This window comes from Alosa alosa, chromosome 5 (assembly GCF_017589495.1).
Source record: "Alosa alosa isolate M-15738 ecotype Scorff River chromosome 5, AALO_Geno_1.1, whole genome shotgun sequence".
Lineage (NCBI taxonomy): Eukaryota > Metazoa > Chordata > Actinopteri > Clupeiformes > Clupeidae > Alosa > Alosa alosa.
The window spans coordinates 18,285,244-18,303,542 of NC_063193.1; the positions used below are offsets into that span (position 1 = coordinate 18,285,244).

The 18,299-nt window shown below is 42.4% G+C and overlaps 1 protein-coding gene across 1 annotated transcript; it reads left to right on the forward strand.

The window, feature by feature from the left end:
* The first annotated feature begins 443 nt into the window (after window positions 1-443).
* On the forward strand, window positions 444-7,776 carry slc14a2 (solute carrier family 14 member 2). The gene is made up of 10 exons (XM_048243649.1): window positions 444-503; window positions 629-703; window positions 1,044-1,233; window positions 2,517-2,706; window positions 2,814-2,942; window positions 3,856-4,048; window positions 5,262-5,409; window positions 5,544-5,678; window positions 5,827-5,876; window positions 6,140-7,776. Exons 1-10 carry the CDS (start codon window positions 480-482, stop codon window positions 6,524-6,526), a joined length of 1,521 nt encoding a protein of 506 aa, XP_048099606.1. The 5' UTR covers window positions 444-479; the 3' UTR covers window positions 6,527-7,776.
* Window positions 7,777-18,299: the final 10,523 nt, after the last annotated feature.

The window sequence follows — 18,299 nt, forward strand, 5'->3', positions numbered from 1 at the left end:
GCATGTGACAGATTTATGTTGTTCTCTTGAAGGCATTTGCCAACGGGCAAACAATGACATCTAGCCTTAACCTTGTGTGTGTAATTGCAACTGTTACCCAAGCAATAACTTTTAGTTGACTGAGAATGTGCACACGCACATGCACGCACACACACACACACACACACACACACTTATTCCTCAATAAATACCCACAAATGAAGCCATATCAATCTTTAAGCTTTGGTTCCAGGGTACTGTGATCTTTGACAGCAGGTTTTCCCAATGAAATGCAGTGAGGGAGAAGAACGACCTGCCTTGGGAACCTGACACTTAGTATGCGGAATGTACTCTTATCACTGTGGATCACACAGTAGCAGTGTTAAGAGGAGGGGCAATGTGATCTTGGGTATAAAAGTGACAGAAGAGTCTGGTCGAGCCTAGAAACTTCTGAGTTTCTGACTTTCAAAAGTTTTCTGCATCTTCAGCTAGTGTCATTTATGCCAGGAAAATATCTTTCAGAGGTTTGTCAATTTTTCTTGAATCTATGTCATCACATTAATTGTTTTTTTGTTGTCATTGTTGTTTTATCTTTTTCTTGTCATGTGAAAAAAATATGATCTATTTTATTGTGGCTTTTCTGTCATAGGATATTCCAAAGAATATCACAGATTTTTTCAGAATCTCATCAAGTGAATATTCCTCAGCAGTCTTTGATTCAAAGGTAAAAGCTTCTTTCATTCAGTAAGTAGAGGAACTACTGGCAAGATTTGTGGCAGGATTACTACAGGACATAGTTGCTTTGTGTGTGTGTGTGTGTGTGTGTGTGTGTGTGTGTGTGTGTGTGTGCATGTGCAAATGAGAGAAAGCAAACACACTATCAAGTTAAAAATACCCACATACATATTTAACATGTATTTGGGCACCTGTCTTCTGCAAAATGAGTATACTATTCTTGGAGCACCTAGTTGTGTGGTGAACGTCTCTTTGTTTATGGACTGGGGTGACAGCTCGGCACAAGTACTCAGCCAAATCCTGTTGTTGTCTCTGTCAACTTACCACAGGAGCTCAGTCCGCTCATGGCCAACCCTGTAACCGAAACAACAACAGACCCGAAGAAGCAGCCTTCCTCCGAGAAGAATGACCAGCACCCGGCAGAGAGCGCACCATGTCTGCAAAGCATCAAGGCAAAGATCTTCAAAGGGGTATCTTACTTTGCCGGCGACATGAGGGTTTATGGAGAATGGATGAAAGGTGAGGTACTAACCAATGTACACTGTAGATCTACAAGTGGATGAAAAAAAATCACATTTAATTAAAGCATTAACCACACACTCAGGCACTCTGGAATTTAGGTTAAGCTCATAACACCAAACAATTCCTCACACCCCCACCCAGCTGAAGAAAGCACCATCCACTAAAAGCGGATAAGACCTGATTGCATTGTCCTGAGTTTAATTCAGCTGTTCCTATGATTCCTGCACTTTCCCTCTACCTATTACATTTCTCTCCCAAGGGAGTCAATGTTACAGGAAGGTTATTGTGTATTAATCAGTGTTTAAACTGTTGAAAAACAATGGTCACATTGGAAAGACATACATATAACATACATTGTATTGCTGTTTCCAGTAGTGTGTAGTGTATTGTCTTAAAATATTTTGCAAATGAACAATAGCCTGTGAATTAGTAGCTTTCCATAATTGTCTAATTATACATTTCAGAAGCACTGAACAATATTGCAGCTCCCCCCTCCCTGCCATTGTTCTGCAACAATGACTCAGTCAATTATTTGTGCAAGTGTATAACTCCTGCTTAATAACATAAAACACTTGTCTAACCAGGACTAGCAATGGGAAAGGAATGGATCTATTAGACTACACATGCAATGATTTCATTTCTGCATTTCCATAAGTCACAGTGTATTTTGTAAGAAATAAGAGAACTCAAATGAACTCGCTTTTAGAAAAATGACTGTTGAGAATGAAAGAAGCAGAAAGACATTAAGCTTGTGAAGTATGTTTGTAGAACGCAAGGTTGTACATCTTTATGGGCGGTGCTAGCGTAGTGGTTAAGGAGCTGGGCTAGCGTGTAGTAGCCTAAAAGTTGTCGGTTCAATTCCCGGCTTCCACCGTTGTGCCCTTGAGCAAGGCACTTAACCCCAAGTTGCTCCGGGGACAATATAATCCCTTGTATTTGACATATGTAACTTTGGTCAAAAGGTGTCTGCTAAATGTAATGTAATGTATGTCAGGAGGCATTTAACAACAGGACTTTTAACAACTCAGAACAGTCGGGGCTGGTCTAGATGGGTCCTGCTCTGAATGGATCTCAAACTCTTCCTGTGTCATCACCAGGGTTTAGATGGGAAGTTGTTACTAATGAAAAGTGTAATGTCAAATTAAATCCCCATTGACAAATATTTCACAGAAGTGTACTGAATCTTTTTTGACTTTTTTTTTTATATTTCACATTTCACATTGACAGATTTCACTGAGGTGAAAATGGATTTTTCTAATTTTCTAATCTTTAATTTTCAGGGCAGTTCATCCTGTTCCAGATCCTCGACTGGGTTCTTCGCGGTGCTGCCCAGGTCATGTTCGTCAACAACCCCTTGAGCGGCCTGATCATTTTCGCCGGGCTGATTCTCCAGAACAGGTGGTGGGCACTCAACGGCTTCGTGGGCACTCTGTTTGCCACCATCTCTGCCCTCATTCTGCAACAAAACAGGTACCATTCCAAAACAGCATCCCACCCACTGCCCCCTTAGTGTCCAGTAAATGTCGATCCCATCCATGATTTCCTGCGATCCTCACGAATGCTGCTGTTTCTTGCAGGGGCGCCATCGCAGCTGGTCTGTATGGATACAATGGCATCCTGGTCGGTCTTCTCATGGCGGTTTTCTCAAATGCAGGAGACTGGTACTGGTGGCTACTGCTTCCAAACATCTTCATGTCAATGGCATGGTAAGTCTTTCTTTTCCATGAGTCTTGGCTAATAGACAGAGTAAGAATGCTTCTGGTGAATGTACGAATTATTTTTAGCCTTTGAATGGACTAGGACTAATGTTTGGGACAGAAACATGAATACAAACTTAGATATGGTTGTCACGTCCCAGTCTAGGGGTTCTATGGGCCATGAGCAAATGATAGGAGATGGCCAAAAATGGAAGTATAATTCCAAAACATTTATTTACAAAAAATTATAACACTCAGAAAAATATGGACGAACGAAAAATAAGGCTGCCCAAACGGAAGGCCTCAAAAGTAGGCCCAGGTAATCCCCAGCCTTTTCCTCGACTCTCATTCGGGGAACAGGCAGGAGCGACAGCGACGGCCAAAAACCAGAGCGAACCAGCGGAGCGAATCAGAGCGGTGTAGCGTGGTGTAGTAGCGGCCAACCCAGAATCCAAGAACGCCCCCCTGTGACGTAGGAGGCCCCCTTTTAAAGGGCGGAAACCCAATCACAGTTCATGGCAATTAGGAGTAGTTTGCCCACCAGACCGTCTGAAATTAACAGAACACAAGACACAAAGAGAACAAGCAGACAGAAACACAAAACACATGCAGACGTAACAATGGTAGATCTATCTACTATCCAGCTCTAGTTTAACTGTGGATGTTTCCTTATGCAAGGGCAGGAGCGTCATGCAAAGCCTGAAGTTTTCATAGTTCACCTCTCTATAAAGACACTTCATGTGATGCACCTGATGATTATCAGAGTAGTGTTTCAAAGGCAGTAAAGGGAAAGGAAAGCTGAAGGCACCATGATTTTAAGGTCCATGGCACAGAAAATCCACTATTGTACAAAAAAAACTATCCACTATCTGTTGTATGTGTATCTTTATTAAACCTTTCTCGACATGTATGTCTTCACCAGCCCCATAGTGTCGAGTGCCCTGGCTTCAATCAACAGTCGCTGGGATCTGCCTGTCTTCACCCTACCGTTCAACATTCTTGTCTGCCTGCACATGGTGGCCACCGGTCACTACAACCACCACTTCCCCCAGGTGCTCATCCAACCCCGCTCCTCCCTCCCCAACATCACCTGGTCGGAGGTGGATGTGGCAAAGGTGAGCTAAAAGAGGCTCAGCAGGGGTGTGTGCAGGGGTGTTTGTGTGTGTGTGTGTGTCTGTGTGTGTGTGTGTGTGTGTGTGTGTGTGTGTGTGTGTGTGTCTGTGTGTGTGTGTGTGTGTCTGTGTGTGTGTGTGTATGTGTGTGTGAGAGAGAGGGGTCAGTCACATGTCTTTCTTTACCCCTTTGCTCTCTGGAGTCATGCCCTCAAGTGCAGAGCATGCTACGTAAAAAGGTAGAGAGGATGCTGGTAGTTTCATGCAGGATGGAATTTGATCTAGCAGGAAAAGCCACATTTTCAGAATACACACCAGATTCTTGTCAGTAAAAGATAGAGGTTTGTTTTATACTGTGTGGTTTATGGCGTTATCCTAACTGATAATCAAAACTTAAACAGTACTTGGTCAGGTATACATGGTAAACACATTTTATGCAAGAGAATGCAAGGCAAAAGCTACATATGAAAAAATGTTTGCATTTAGTCTTGGCCAACCATAACAACCAACAATTCATGAAGACACAGCAGTTACATAATGGCACATCAGCCTTGGGGATTAAACTGTTGTGTAACTAAGAACTTCCGTGTCTTCCGTTTTGGTTAACTGAACCAGCATCTGACGCTATCACCTGCTTATTGCATTCTAAGAATCCAAGAATAGATGCAGCAGAGCATGCAGTTTGCATTTGCTCACCACCATTAATCATAGCCTATATGGTCATAGCTTTGATGACTGCATCAGAAAGTTGAGTAATGAGGTGAGGTTTTGTGTAAACCTTGTGAAACCCGACCATTTTTGTCTTTTGTCTTTCAGGTTATAATCAGCTGTAATGACAAGCTGAACCCGTAGACACACTGTTTAATGTCACTTTCACTCGTTGCACGTGTTTATATGCGTGCCTCTGGGGTTGTCTCCTGTTGCGATTCGCTACCTTAGAATAATAAGGTTCTATCTGCGTTTTGAGTAGTTCTGAGATATTGAGCTTCAAAGTTTTAGAATTCCATAGAGTTACATGGTAAATGGAACAAGTTCTTTTTGATATAAAGTCCAAATATGTACACAACTTTAAGAAACACCTCATCTGAACTTAAGAAACTTTCAAAGAATAAAAATATGTAAATAACTCCATTTTGACAAAAATGTCAGATAGAACCTTATTATTCTAAGGTAGAGAATTGTCATCTCTAGTCATGCCACTCGTTTTTGTGTGCAGCTCTTCCAATCCATTCCTGTGGGAGTAGGACAGGTGTACGGATGTGACAACCCGTGGACAGGAGGCATTTTCATCATTGCTTTGTTCATCTCCTCACCTATCACTTGTGCGCATGCAACCATTGGTTCTGCTGTTGGCATGGTGTCAGGTAAGGCCTGACACAGTATACTCGGGCCTTCACAGTATAAAATCTAAAGTATAAAAAGCAATACAATTCATTCAGAGCCATTGCTAATTAAGCTGGTCATTACTGTTCCCTAATTTTTGCTCTGCCCAAATAAGGTCTGGCTCTTGCCGCACCCTTCGAGAACATCTATTTTGGACTGTGGGGCTACAACTGTGTGTTGGCTTGCATCGCCATCGGAGGAATGTTTTACGCACTCACCTGGCAGGTTCATCTCCTGGCTATTACATGTGGTACGTCCTGTTCCCTTTCACATCAGTCTTCATAAGCCAACGTCTGATGGCAGTTTTGTGGGATTTATTCTATCAGATAAAGACAAATGACTTTAATTACTGTACACTCCACTGTCCTGACTGACTCTTCCTATTCTCATTTCCTCAGCATTTTTCTGTGCATATCTGGGCTCGGCCATCGCAAACATCATGTCAAATGTGAGTGAATTACATACAGTAAATAATTTCTACAACAGTATCTATCAGGACCTAAAATTACATGTTCACTTACATTTCACCTACTTTTTGAACGTTGCATTAAACATTCCTATCCCAGCCCTATTCCCGTAGATAGTCTCAGGGACTATCTCAGTGATTTAGGCCTTGCACACAGGCAAAACAGCCTATCAAAATCACCATGCAGTATGTTTGTAGTGTACACTGCATTGTCACTGATAAACCTTATCTATGCTTCTGTGCAGTTTGGGCTTCCTGCCTGCACATGGCCCTTCTGCCTGTCCGCCCTGACCTTTCTGCTGATCACCACGGAGACAAACAAAATTTTCAAGCTCCCGCTGGCCAAGGTGACGTACCCCGAGAAGAATCTTCACCACTTTTGGAAAATGAAGAAGGCCGAGAAAGCCGAGAAGCTGAAGAAGGAACAGGAGGAAAAGGAAGAGGGGGAGAAGTCTGAGAAACAGGAAGCGTTCAAAATCGAAATGGTGAAGAATGAGACAGTCATGTCTGACGCATGCACAGTGCCCATGGAAGAGGTAGAAGACGCTCCAACAGATAACCCAATGGGCGTGACTAATGATAATACAGACAATACAGATGCTATGGAAGACTTGCTTCAGCCGGTTATCTAAATCTGAAGGCTACATCAGGACCTGCATTAGCCGGTTATTTAAATCTGAAGGCTACATCAAGACCTATTTTTTTTTCCAGCAGGCATTGCAAGTCTACTCTGGACATTTTGTATAATTTTAGCTCTCCAATCAAAAGATTTGTCTGAGACTAGGCTTTTTTCTTGTGGGACAATGGCCTTTAAGTATTTTTTCATGAATATTACTCATGTAACAGTTCTCACTACACTCCATAACAGCTTAATTATTTTTAGGTTTAACGTTCATTATTATTATAATGGCCATTAAGATTATTATTATTATTATTATTATTATTATAATAATAATAATAATAATAACAATAATACATTGCAGTATCTGTTTCTTTTTACGGTAATAACAATTGTTTCATAACTGTACAGTATGGCTTTCTTTATGGAGTGAAGCGAGAGGGGAAATGGGGTAGCTTTCATCTTCATCTTTATACATCCATTACACACAGCGCTGAGGTTGACAGGAGTTCAGTGTCTCGTTGAATGTGGGTATGATGGACTCAACAACAGGATAGTTAATGACCCTATGTTGAATGCCCTTCCAGCAGAGACGAATGGTCTGCAGAGTGGCTATGACCTACACATGGGCAGGTCATGTAATCCAAAGGATCAGAAGTTGTTCACAAATGTAGGGAATAGTTTAAAAGTTGAACTAAATGAGGCAGGCATTTTTTTTTTACAGTGAGGGTGAAATGTGGTGTGAGGGCTGAGTCACAATGCTGCAGGTTCACTTGTGACGAGACATACTGTACCTAGATTGCATGCACTCCATACTGGTTAAGATTGAATGGGTTAATGGAAAGCCCATTTTACGATTAGGTGATAATGACGTGACTAACTTCAAGAGCAGACTGAACTTTAAAGAGGATCTTAATACAATCTGTGATATGTTATAGTGATAAGGGAGTTTTTATTGGTATGACTTAATCAAATGGAGGATTTTCTAAGACACATTGATTTAACTTGTAACGTTATGAGTATAAAAACAATAATCTACTATTAGGTACTTTTAACGACACCAACATTTATATACCAAGTTGTAAGATCCAAGAGTGGAGCAGAAAGATTGTTTTTACACCTGTTGATGCACTTAAAATGGTGGATTTCTTTTTTATTTGTCATACAGTACGTATGAAATGTACACTTTGTTTTTATATACATTTTGTAATCAGTCCGTGTCATATTTCAACTATTAAAATATATATATATTTTTATACTATATATTCAATGTGGTGTCCATCTGCATCCTTTCTCAGTTGAAAGCTGACAAACCTATGAAACACAAACCTTTTCCAAGTCCACACTCTCTAATTCAATAATGGACAACAACCAAAACTCTGCTAAGTCAAAGCCAAATTCCAAACACTGGGATACTTGTTATGGTTATGGAATTTGGCAGACACTTTTGTCCAAAGCTACATACAAATAACAACAATACAATAGTTAGATATAACAGTGAACAAAATAAAATGTTGGTAAGACATTAAGGAGAATAACAATAATAAACAGCAATATCAAATGATGAAATTATTATGTAATGGAATACATAAAACAAACAAGTTCATTGTCTAGTTCACTAATTACTCTTATTTCCGATACATCTGGGTCCATCTGTATATCTGTTGTCTGTCTGTCTGCCACACAGGACAGAAGTCCCCTAACTGCTTTTTTTAACTGGATGTTTTTGTAAAGTGAGCAAATAGGCATTGCTTTGACATTTCACCACTGTTTTACTATAGTTTATACTCAGTGTATTTAACCACTGATTTACTAGTTTATACCCAGTGTATTAAACCACTGTTTTACTATAGTTTATACTCAGTGTATAAACATGTTATATTTAATGGGTTTGTTAGAGAAAGGCTGATAATGACATCTCCAATGAAATATTCTCTTTGATAACTGAAATTGTTCATTAGGATGAAATAATATTTATAAGATAAATATGAGAATAAGACAGTTGAAGCTTTGGCCTTAACTTATGTAATTCTCAAAGTGTGACTCACAGAAAAGGCCTGTGTAAAATGAACTGTTAACTGTTGCTCTGACGTTCAATGCACAAAGCTAATATCTAAAGCAGACATAATATTTCAGATGCACAGAGGAGCTATCAATACATTGCATGTGGTTTGGATCCCCAGAAAAGGACTACCTGCAGGTCAGTAATAGTAGTAGTAAATCGAAGAATTGGGAGAATTCCCAGTCAACCGGTAATGTTTTGAGGCCGGGCTAATTACTGTGATCTTAAAAACTCCTTAAAAACTCCTTTCAAAAACTCCTGAAGACCCAGCTCTTTAGAGAACATCTACTCTCATAGCAACACTTACAACAAGTCTTACTGATCCTAGCACTCACCAGCCGTTTTAAACTGACAAGTAACTGTTAAAACAGCACTCACCGACGACTTTATTCTTACTGTACTCTAATGTTTTTTTAAACTGTCCTAAAATTGTGAGAATTGTTCTAAAACTTACTGTTTACCATGTTGTTAGTCGCTTTGGTTAAAAAGTGTCAGCCAAATGTAATGTAATGTAATGTAAAAAGGGCACAATATAATATAATAATGTGTAAGTACTTTGTACTACACAATATAATATAATAATGTATAAGTACTTTGCTGTGCCCTACCATAACCTACACTCAGCGATCACAGACCCTTTCTCTCATTCCCCACAGCCTTGGTAATAACGTGGTAACTACGATGACCTAACATGCAGGTTATGAGATGCGTACGAGATTTGTACAGACTACTGAAGATTTTAGATTAGCGGCCCTAACATGCCCCTAAAATAGGAATCAAGCCAAGTTGGGTTACACTTTCATTAACACCTCACACCACCACCCCTGCCCACAACCCCCCCACCCCCAACCCATAAAGATGACGCCCATGATCTCCAGAGATGACACTCATGTTCTGCACACTAGCATCAGTAATGAGAGGGAAATGAATTCACAAGGACTGGATAATGAGACTGATGATCCATAAAGGGTGGCTTCTTTCGTGTACCTTTCTGTGCCGTTCAGGAACAATGGCAGTTGCATACAGACACAACACAGCAACACAGAGATTGTTCGACGTATGAACTCTCAGCTTGCATGCGAAGAGATTTATTTGTCACTGACGGAGGGCAGTAATGTCTGTTTTACAATCAAATTCTTTTTCTGACAGGTATAACCACATGCTTTTCACTGCCAGGAAGGAAGAATGTCTGTCTAGTTTTGACAGCAGATTCAATTTTACATGTGCCCGAGGTCCTTGTCCCTGATGTTGAAGGACCATGACACTATGGGTCCGGATGGGCAAAGTGCCATGTTCTAACTAAAACTGATTTAATAACTAAGCAAAATCTGTAAACTAATTTAATCCCATGAGAATGACCCTATGTTTAAAACCTCCCAAACACCACACAATAGCTTTAGTTCACACAGGAGAGAACGCCTGTTGCCTGACTTTGCACTTTGCCTATGTCTTTCAGTGCAAAGGAAAACTCAGTCGGCAGAGGATATTGTAATCGGGTTTCTCTCTCTGTGTGTGTGTGTGTGTGTGTGTGTGTGTGTGTGCGCTCACATAACTTATAAATAATAGAAATTTTGTCCGGTCCATTTCCAATTTTCAGATAAGGCAAAAGGTCACCATATATCAGTTCTCTTACATGTTGATCCAGCCACTAGCCTGGCCATTTGCCATCCCAAGTACGTAGGAAGGCAATTAAGGCCAGGCTATCCAGCCACGGATCCAGGATTTTTTATTTTTTCACTTTCTAAGGGGCAAGGGCCTGCAGTCTGGTGTTGCAAACACTGACAAATTGACTAATGTTTCTCTTATACTGCTGTCTCACCTAAACTGCTGGACAAGTTATGATAAGTACATAGCATAATGTTTTGGGTCAAGGTTAATGCATGAACAATGAGCACATGAGACACCCATTACATTAAACTAAAACCAATGTATTCATCAGTAGAAAACTATTGATGCGTTGGACCAAGTATCTCTTGAAATAAAAAAAATACAACATGAAACTCAAAAGAGGTGGTGAAATGTCATATATCTGCTCATTGTAATAGCCCATCTTGGAAAGAAATCTCCATATTGCATCAATATCTTCATCTAGATCTTATCTTCAATTTCCTAAAAAGCTAAGATTTCCAAAAAAGACAGACTAATTTGTCAACAGACTATTTGTCCTACAGGCAAAACATGGCGTAAACACCTGATGGCATTTGTACTGACAATACTTGAACTATATTTCAAGAGGGTGTTGACAGTTCAACATGACATAACAAGGCAAAGAAATACTGGCTGTACAGTAGGGGCAGAAAACTTACTAGAACACCATGGGGCAGAAAACTTAGAACACCATAGTGCAGCACTCTCCAAGAAAAAAATCCCAGGAGTTGTTGTGTTGTAAACTGCACCAACCGAAAAAGCAATGGCTAGAGAATGATCAATATTCCGAAGAATAAGAAATCTGCTATTGGAGTGGATCATATTGTGAAATTATTTAAGACAGAGGTGTGGACTCGAGTCACATGACTTACTCGAGTCATGATTTTCATAACTTCAGACTCGACTTGACAAAATTAGAAATGACTTGTAACTCGACTTGGACTTCCATGCTATTGACTCGAGACTCGACTCTGACTTTGCCCCTTTGTCAGTAGGCCTAATGACTTAACTTGCGGCATGGGTAAAATTGTATAAAAACAACTATTTTCTGCCCATACCAACTTCAGCAGCCTCAAGTTCATCGTTCGTCATACCTGCATTGCAACGTTATTTTGCATGGAATGCAGGTCTCTTATCTATTGTGAGAAGGGAGAACATCACTGAACATGCTACCATTTGTCGTCTGACTTGGATCATGTGATATTTGTAATGGATCATCTGATCCCTTTGATGATGTTCCGATGGGTTCGATATAGCCTAAACAATTTAATTTGCTCCACGGAGCTAACCGAAACGATCAATAAATCATTATCAATGACTGATGGCATTTCAAGTTTACACCCATATCAGCGTTTTGTTTTGGAACATTAAATATCAAGCTTTCATTTGCGGTTTTCTATCGCTTATTTGCACGTCAGTGGTATGACAGTGGGGGCCGTATATTCTGTACTGGAGCATGTGCTTGCTGCTGAGAAGGTCTCACGCACAGAGGTTAGTAGGAGGGTGGCTTTGCATTTTCTACCAAAATACTTTAAAGGTGTGTATTTTTGTAGTTTAAAAATACTGCCAAATATTCTTGGTAAAACCAATAGCAGAGGTGAACAAAGTACACAATTCCTTTACTTAAGTGAAAGTAGCCTACAGATACACCTTGTCAAATATTACTCCAATACAAGTGAAAGTTGCAAAGTAAAAATGTTAATTGAGTTGAAGTAGAGAACTATACTGTTTTTAAAAATATTCAAAAATCAAAAGCACAACCATTTTTCCTTTTTAATGTAATATGTTTTATACACAATAATAAGATGTAAATCCTTTGGATGGTCACTATAGGTCGTCACTAGCACTGTGTATTCATTCACATGAGTGCATTCACACTGATAATTTTGACAACAAAGTGCGCTGCAAGTAGGCTATACACGGATGGTGCACTCATAATGGTAAACAAGTTGAGCGTGGAGCGCTGGACACTCTTCGCCCTCAATGATCGCATGACCATGATGATAGAACACTATACTAATGGTCTAAAAAATTAGCCTGCATCGGTCCTTTCTTCAAATCCCCATGCGGCACTGTTATTATAGTAGTCCTATTGGTATAACAAATGACTAGACATTTATATTAAGGGGCGGGGGCATTTACATTCAGTTGTGAAGACCAATACTCTACATAGCCTACATAACATGTGTTGCTGGCTGCACTGCATTCTAAGCCATTCTAATATTTTGAATGACAAAACAGCTATGGGGTGTGTAACATAGAATGGCTTAATGCAGTGCAGCCAGCAACATATTTGGGGACATTGAGCACAAGGCTCCAGGCATCTTGGTGGAGAATGCACTGTAGACCTAACTGTAGCATGTTTCATGTCTCTGTTGCTGAGATAGTTTCGATCGTCAAAAGGTCAGAATCGCCAAGCATGTAGGGGCTGTTTTTAAAGAGTAGCCTATTGTCTGTGCTGTGGCGAGTGAGACAAGGTAGGCTATGTGTTGTGTGATATCTCTGCACCCAAGTAGCAGTGCTTCGCCCCAATATACTGTAGTCTCAAGTCAATATATGTGCCTAAATCGCCTCGTCTTCTTAATCTGCATTGCCAGTTGTAGCCTACTTGTTATTGGCTCACTTTGCTGACACTCACTAACGCAAGGAGATATTCCATTCACTAAGCTATAAGGCAATGCATGTAAGGAGACAAAAATGCTTTTGCTCACTTATCTAACTCTAGGGGAGACGGTGAATAGGCTAACCCAATTCCACACCACATACATATCGCATACATATCACATTCATATTTTCATACCACATACATATCGCACGTTCAACTTATCGAACTCTGGGAAATGTGGTGATTTTATCTAGACATGATAATAATAATACTTGTGTGTGTGTACTGGTTTATTAAGGAGACAACATTTACTGGAAGTCATGAGACTGGACTGTCAAAGGCTAAGAGTGGAAGTAAACAAGACAGGGCCTGGGAGAGAAAGGTGCTTACCAGAAGGGCAGAAATAGAAGGGGCTAGCAGAAGAGGAAAGGTAGGGACCTTCCAGAGAGAGGAAGTGAAACCAAAGTTGAAGTGACACATAGAACCAAATCAAAACGTACCCTGCCTGGCAACAGATTACACATAGAACCTGGACACATGTATTCTGCCTAGCAACACACATTTTTTAATGTTTATATGAGGAGGAGTTTCCACCAATATCTCAAGTCCCAAAACGTTCTGATTGGCTAAAAGGGGCCTGGTGACGTTCCTGGGGAAAGGAACGCCTCTCAGGCCCCTGAGAGCATAAAAGAGAGAGCTCAGACACATTCAGATCAGATCTCATCGGGGTAGCAGCTGCCACTCATCACTCTATTGCCTGACGGTCCAGTCCTGACGCTGTTTGGATTGTATTATCACTGCAATACGGTGAATAAAGGATCAACAGTATCCAGCATCTCTCGTCTTGGTGTTCTCCTTCGGGTCTTTGACATCAGAGTGCTAGTTGGATTGGAGGTTTTGGGAAGTGGATGATTTTCCACGACAGATCTGGAGGTTCTACCGAGATTTGAAAGGATTCAACAAGGAAAGCAGTTCCGTCCCGGGTGAAGCAGATTTCTCCAGTGCAGCTCTCTGGGCCCAAAAAAGGTAGGCACTTTTGCTTACTATTAGGGAGAGCTGTACTGTGGGAGTCGGTGGGTAGGCCGGGAAAGGGTGCTAACCTGAATCCTCAAAAGGATAGTGGAGACACAAGACAGAGATTGGATTGTACTGTTGGTCTTAAAAAAGCGTTTTTGTGATTTTGAGAACCGGTTAAAAATAGTTTTCAAGGAGAAAACTGAGTTAAATGGCCATGTAATCATTTCCAAGGAGGAAATCTAGTTTTCAAGGAGAAAGCTAAAAATAGTGTTGTAATTTCCAAGGAGGAAATCTAGTTTTCAAGGAGAAAACTGAAATAATATTTTGTGTGAAGGGAGCACGGACTGCCCTAAAATATGTGTGGTTCAGAGAAAAGAACGGGTTAATAGGTAAACTGCAATATTAGCTGTGAGTTAAATGTGGGAAACTGTCCTGAGCAAAGGGTGATGAACAAAATAGATTTTATTATAATCTACTGTTGTTTCTGTAAAAACTGAGTGTGGGCCGTTGTGTTTTCTTTTGCTGCCTGGGCATGGGCCCACAATAGATGCGAGACAAGCGCACATACAAATTTGAGGTAGAGGAGTTCGGCGAGGGAAGGAGGATCGCCACGCTGACAGACGGACGTCAAACTCACATAATAGAAGTCGCGGCTGCAATATTCAAAAGAAGGTTGCACAGCAACCATAGTCTGAACATAAGGAGATTGTTACAGTTGTTGGAGGTTTATGCAGATGCCCCCCCCGAGCCCCCTGTTAGAGTAGCGGTGCCCAAGCTTAGGATTGTGAGAGACCATAGGCCAGAGACCCTAGGAAAAGTCCTCTACCGCTTTGAAATCTCCGATGATTCAGGTGAGGAAGAGCCTGACACAGACTCTCCAGAAGAATTCACTCCAAACAGTAGCGTGAGAGAGGAAGAGACAGACATTGGACCAGGGGAAGTAAGTGCCCCACCAGAAACAGGCTACAGCAGCCTAGGGTCAGAGGAAGAGGGGCGCCAGGAGTCAGGTCAAGGGGGTCTAGTGAGAACTCCAACTCCCTATCCAGGTAACACCGTATCCCACCAGCTAATTCAGAGTCCATTCCGTATAGTTAACAGCCCAGCCATCCCCCGATATAGCTCACAGCCCTCTACAAGCTATAGCCCAACCAACCCCCGGTCTAGCTCAAGCTACAGTCCAACTGTGCCCCAGCAGGAGGAGGTTCACGGCCCCACTGAGCCCCAGCCATTGCGGGATATAGAACAGGTGCTAAGAGAGATAGTTGGCCGAGATAGAGGTAGGCTGGCCAATTTTATGAGAGAGTCTTTATCAGTGTCAGTGTTCTGGAACAAGAGAGGGAGCACTAGGGATAAATATTCAGTTCATGTTGACCACCTTGACAAATACGGAGGAACCCACTCAAGACTAGGCACCAGCGTAGCACCATTGGCACTGCAGACAGTAATAGAGCAGGTAGGAAAGTTTGTAGGGGTGAACACAAGGCCAGTGGTTGACCAGCTCTTTGCCCCACCTGAGGGAAGGAAGCGCAAGTTTGAGAGGGACTCCCCAGCTGCAAGAAGGAGAAGGACAAATAGAGATTATAGATAGAAAGCTAGTGAGAGGGGAGGTACTACTGCAGGGCCTCTATAGCAACTGCTTGAGCTGAATAAACTCCACAGTAACGGCTTAGCGAAAAACTTGTAATCCGCTGACTTTGCTTAAATTGAAAGTGTTGTACCTGCTTCAATAAAATAAAGAGAAAATAAAGCCAATAAATGTACTTTGTAAAAACAAAATAAAAGGTTAAAAGGTAATCTTGAGTGAAGAAATATTATTGAAAAGGAAAAGATAAAAACTCAAAGCCCCCACTGATACAATAACGTTGGTAAAATAGGAAGGATAGTTATAATACTAAAGCAAAAGCAGGGACCAGAGAGAATAAACAGAGTAACGCCCACAAATAGCGAATGAACTTAGAAGGTAAGTGGCATATCACTTTCATTCAACTACGGGATAGTAAGTGGTGCATATTCACAAGAAACCGAGAGGGTCTCGTGAACGGAGCATATCGGTGCCACAGTTACACGGAGCTGTTAGAGAAAGTAGAATACCTGATAGGGAGAGCTTACCCGTTAGAGTTAGGAACACCTATGGACACGAGGAGTGACGATAGCGATACATCGGATTAACAAAGCTCAGAAACCCATTAGGCAGGTCCAGGAGAAACGTTGAAAGTGTATGAACCATCAACAACAAAACGTGATCTGGACCATAGATATCACTGAGTACGGTGAACACGATTGGGAAATAAGCATCCGAGACCGAGAGGGTCAGGAACAAGTGGGGTACGTAGGGCGGTTCCCCTTTGGGTGCAGATTTCCTTTTAGGTGCAGGAATCGGGACGAAATAGACGAGGAGGCAGCACTTCCCCTGGTGTATGAGCTGACCCCCTGTGCCCTGCCGCAGAAAGAACCAGAGGGAGCACAGCCCCAAGCCGGGAGGGAGCGCAGGAGGAGCCACATCCGCAGCTCAGAAATAAAAGAGACGTGGACGATAAAGGTCGCTGAAAGCGGAAATAGAGGGTGGAACGTGAGCGCCACAAACGATAAAGGAGAGGTGCTCGAAGGAGGAAGGGCTGAACTAAATACTGTCCTTGAAGATTGGGGAGAGGTAAGGGACACTATATTATACACGGTAAGCGACCTCCGACTGGACTGGGAAGAGAAGGACCAGAACAGGTGCCAGAGGGAGAGAGAGAGGCAAGACAGAGGGGACTCCCTCAAGCGCAGTCGGAGGGAAGAAGAAGACAGGGAGTTTGAAAAGGACTACTTCAAGTCCCTCTGGGGCAATAAAGTCTACCCCGTCACCGAAGACGCTGACATCTGAAAAGAAAGTGACACATCAGACTGGCAGGGACTTAAGAGCTCCTTGGAGAAGGACAGAAAGGATTCTAAGAAGTATATGGAACAGGGACAGCAGAACGTGCTCTGGGCCATAGATATCGTTGAATACGACGAACACGACTGGGAGATAAGCGTCAGAGACGGAGAAGGCCAAGAATACGTTGGATAAGTGGGTAAAGTCCCCTTTGAGTGCAAATTCCCGTATAGGTGCAAATATCGAGATGACATAGACCTAAAAGCAACGCTCTCTTTGTTAAGGGGACTAACCCCTAATAACCTGCCAGTGAGGAAGCAGGAGGAACCACAGCCCCAAGCAGCCGGGAGTGAAGGAGGAGCTACATCGGGTGACCTGAAGATAAAAGAAAAGTGGACAATAAGAATCTCCGAGCACGGGAGTAACGGGTGGAGCGTGAGCGCAGTGAACGATAGAGGGAAAACATTTGAAGAAAGAAGAGGCAAACTGAATACTGTCTTCAAGGAGTGGGGCGACGTGCAGAATTCTATACTATACTTAGTGAGCGACCTACGACTGGACTGGGAAGAAAAGGACCAGAACAGGTGCAAGAGGGAGAGGAAAAGGCAATACGAGAGGGACTATCGCATGTTCTGCACGGACCGGGGGGACAGAGACGAACTGGACTAAGGCAGAGATCTCCATTTCACCGAAGACAACGACCTCTAAAAGAAAAATGGCAACTAGAGTAATGACACCTCTGGAGGAAGTAGTAAAGGAGAATGCCATTGCTGAAAAAGGACGTAAAGAGCATCAACCATAAATGGTTCCTAAGATACAAAGGAGACCACACAGCATGGCCAAAAGAAGGGTCACTCAACCCGACAATAATTGCCCAAATGAGGGAAAAAATCATGAACTACAAGGGCTATGACAAAGGCACACGGAGGCAGGAAAAAAGAGAGAAGGAATTGAACACTCTGGAGGCCTTCGCTAAGATATCTGAGAGAAAGAAAAGGCAGAGGGCAGACCAGAACGACACGCCGCCTTTAACGCCCACCACAGAGAAGTGCCCCCAATTACAGCCCACAAAGAGAGAGCTGGACACCCTGACCCAAGCAGCAGAGCCAGGAGCTCCGCCCATGGAGGGAGCCGCGCCCTCCCCATACAGGGAAAAGGACAAGCTGTACCCAGAGGTGCCATGAGAGGGAGGACAACGTATGGAAATAATCCGGCTGGAAGAAAGGGACCCACGGGCCCTGGCAATACAAGCACCAGTGTATGGATCACAGGCTAACGGTGCACCTGGCAGTGCAGGGTCCCGCTAATGGTGAAGGGAATCACACTGGAAGGGACCTGCCCAGCGCTGAGGTGCTGGAAGGAAGTAAAGAGAATAAGGTGGGAACAGGCCAACCCCCAGCCGACTATCAACATCTCAACCGAGGCCCCCGACAGTCATCGTCACCATCATCCCCCACCAGGGAAACGCTCCCAGAACACCTTCTGGGAAGTACAGAGCCAGGTGGAGGACAGGAGTGGGCTGAAGAAGAAGAAGCTGCAAGAGAATTGGAAGAGCAGGTGGTAAGTGACTTCCACACAAGCAACAAAAGGTCATTGGG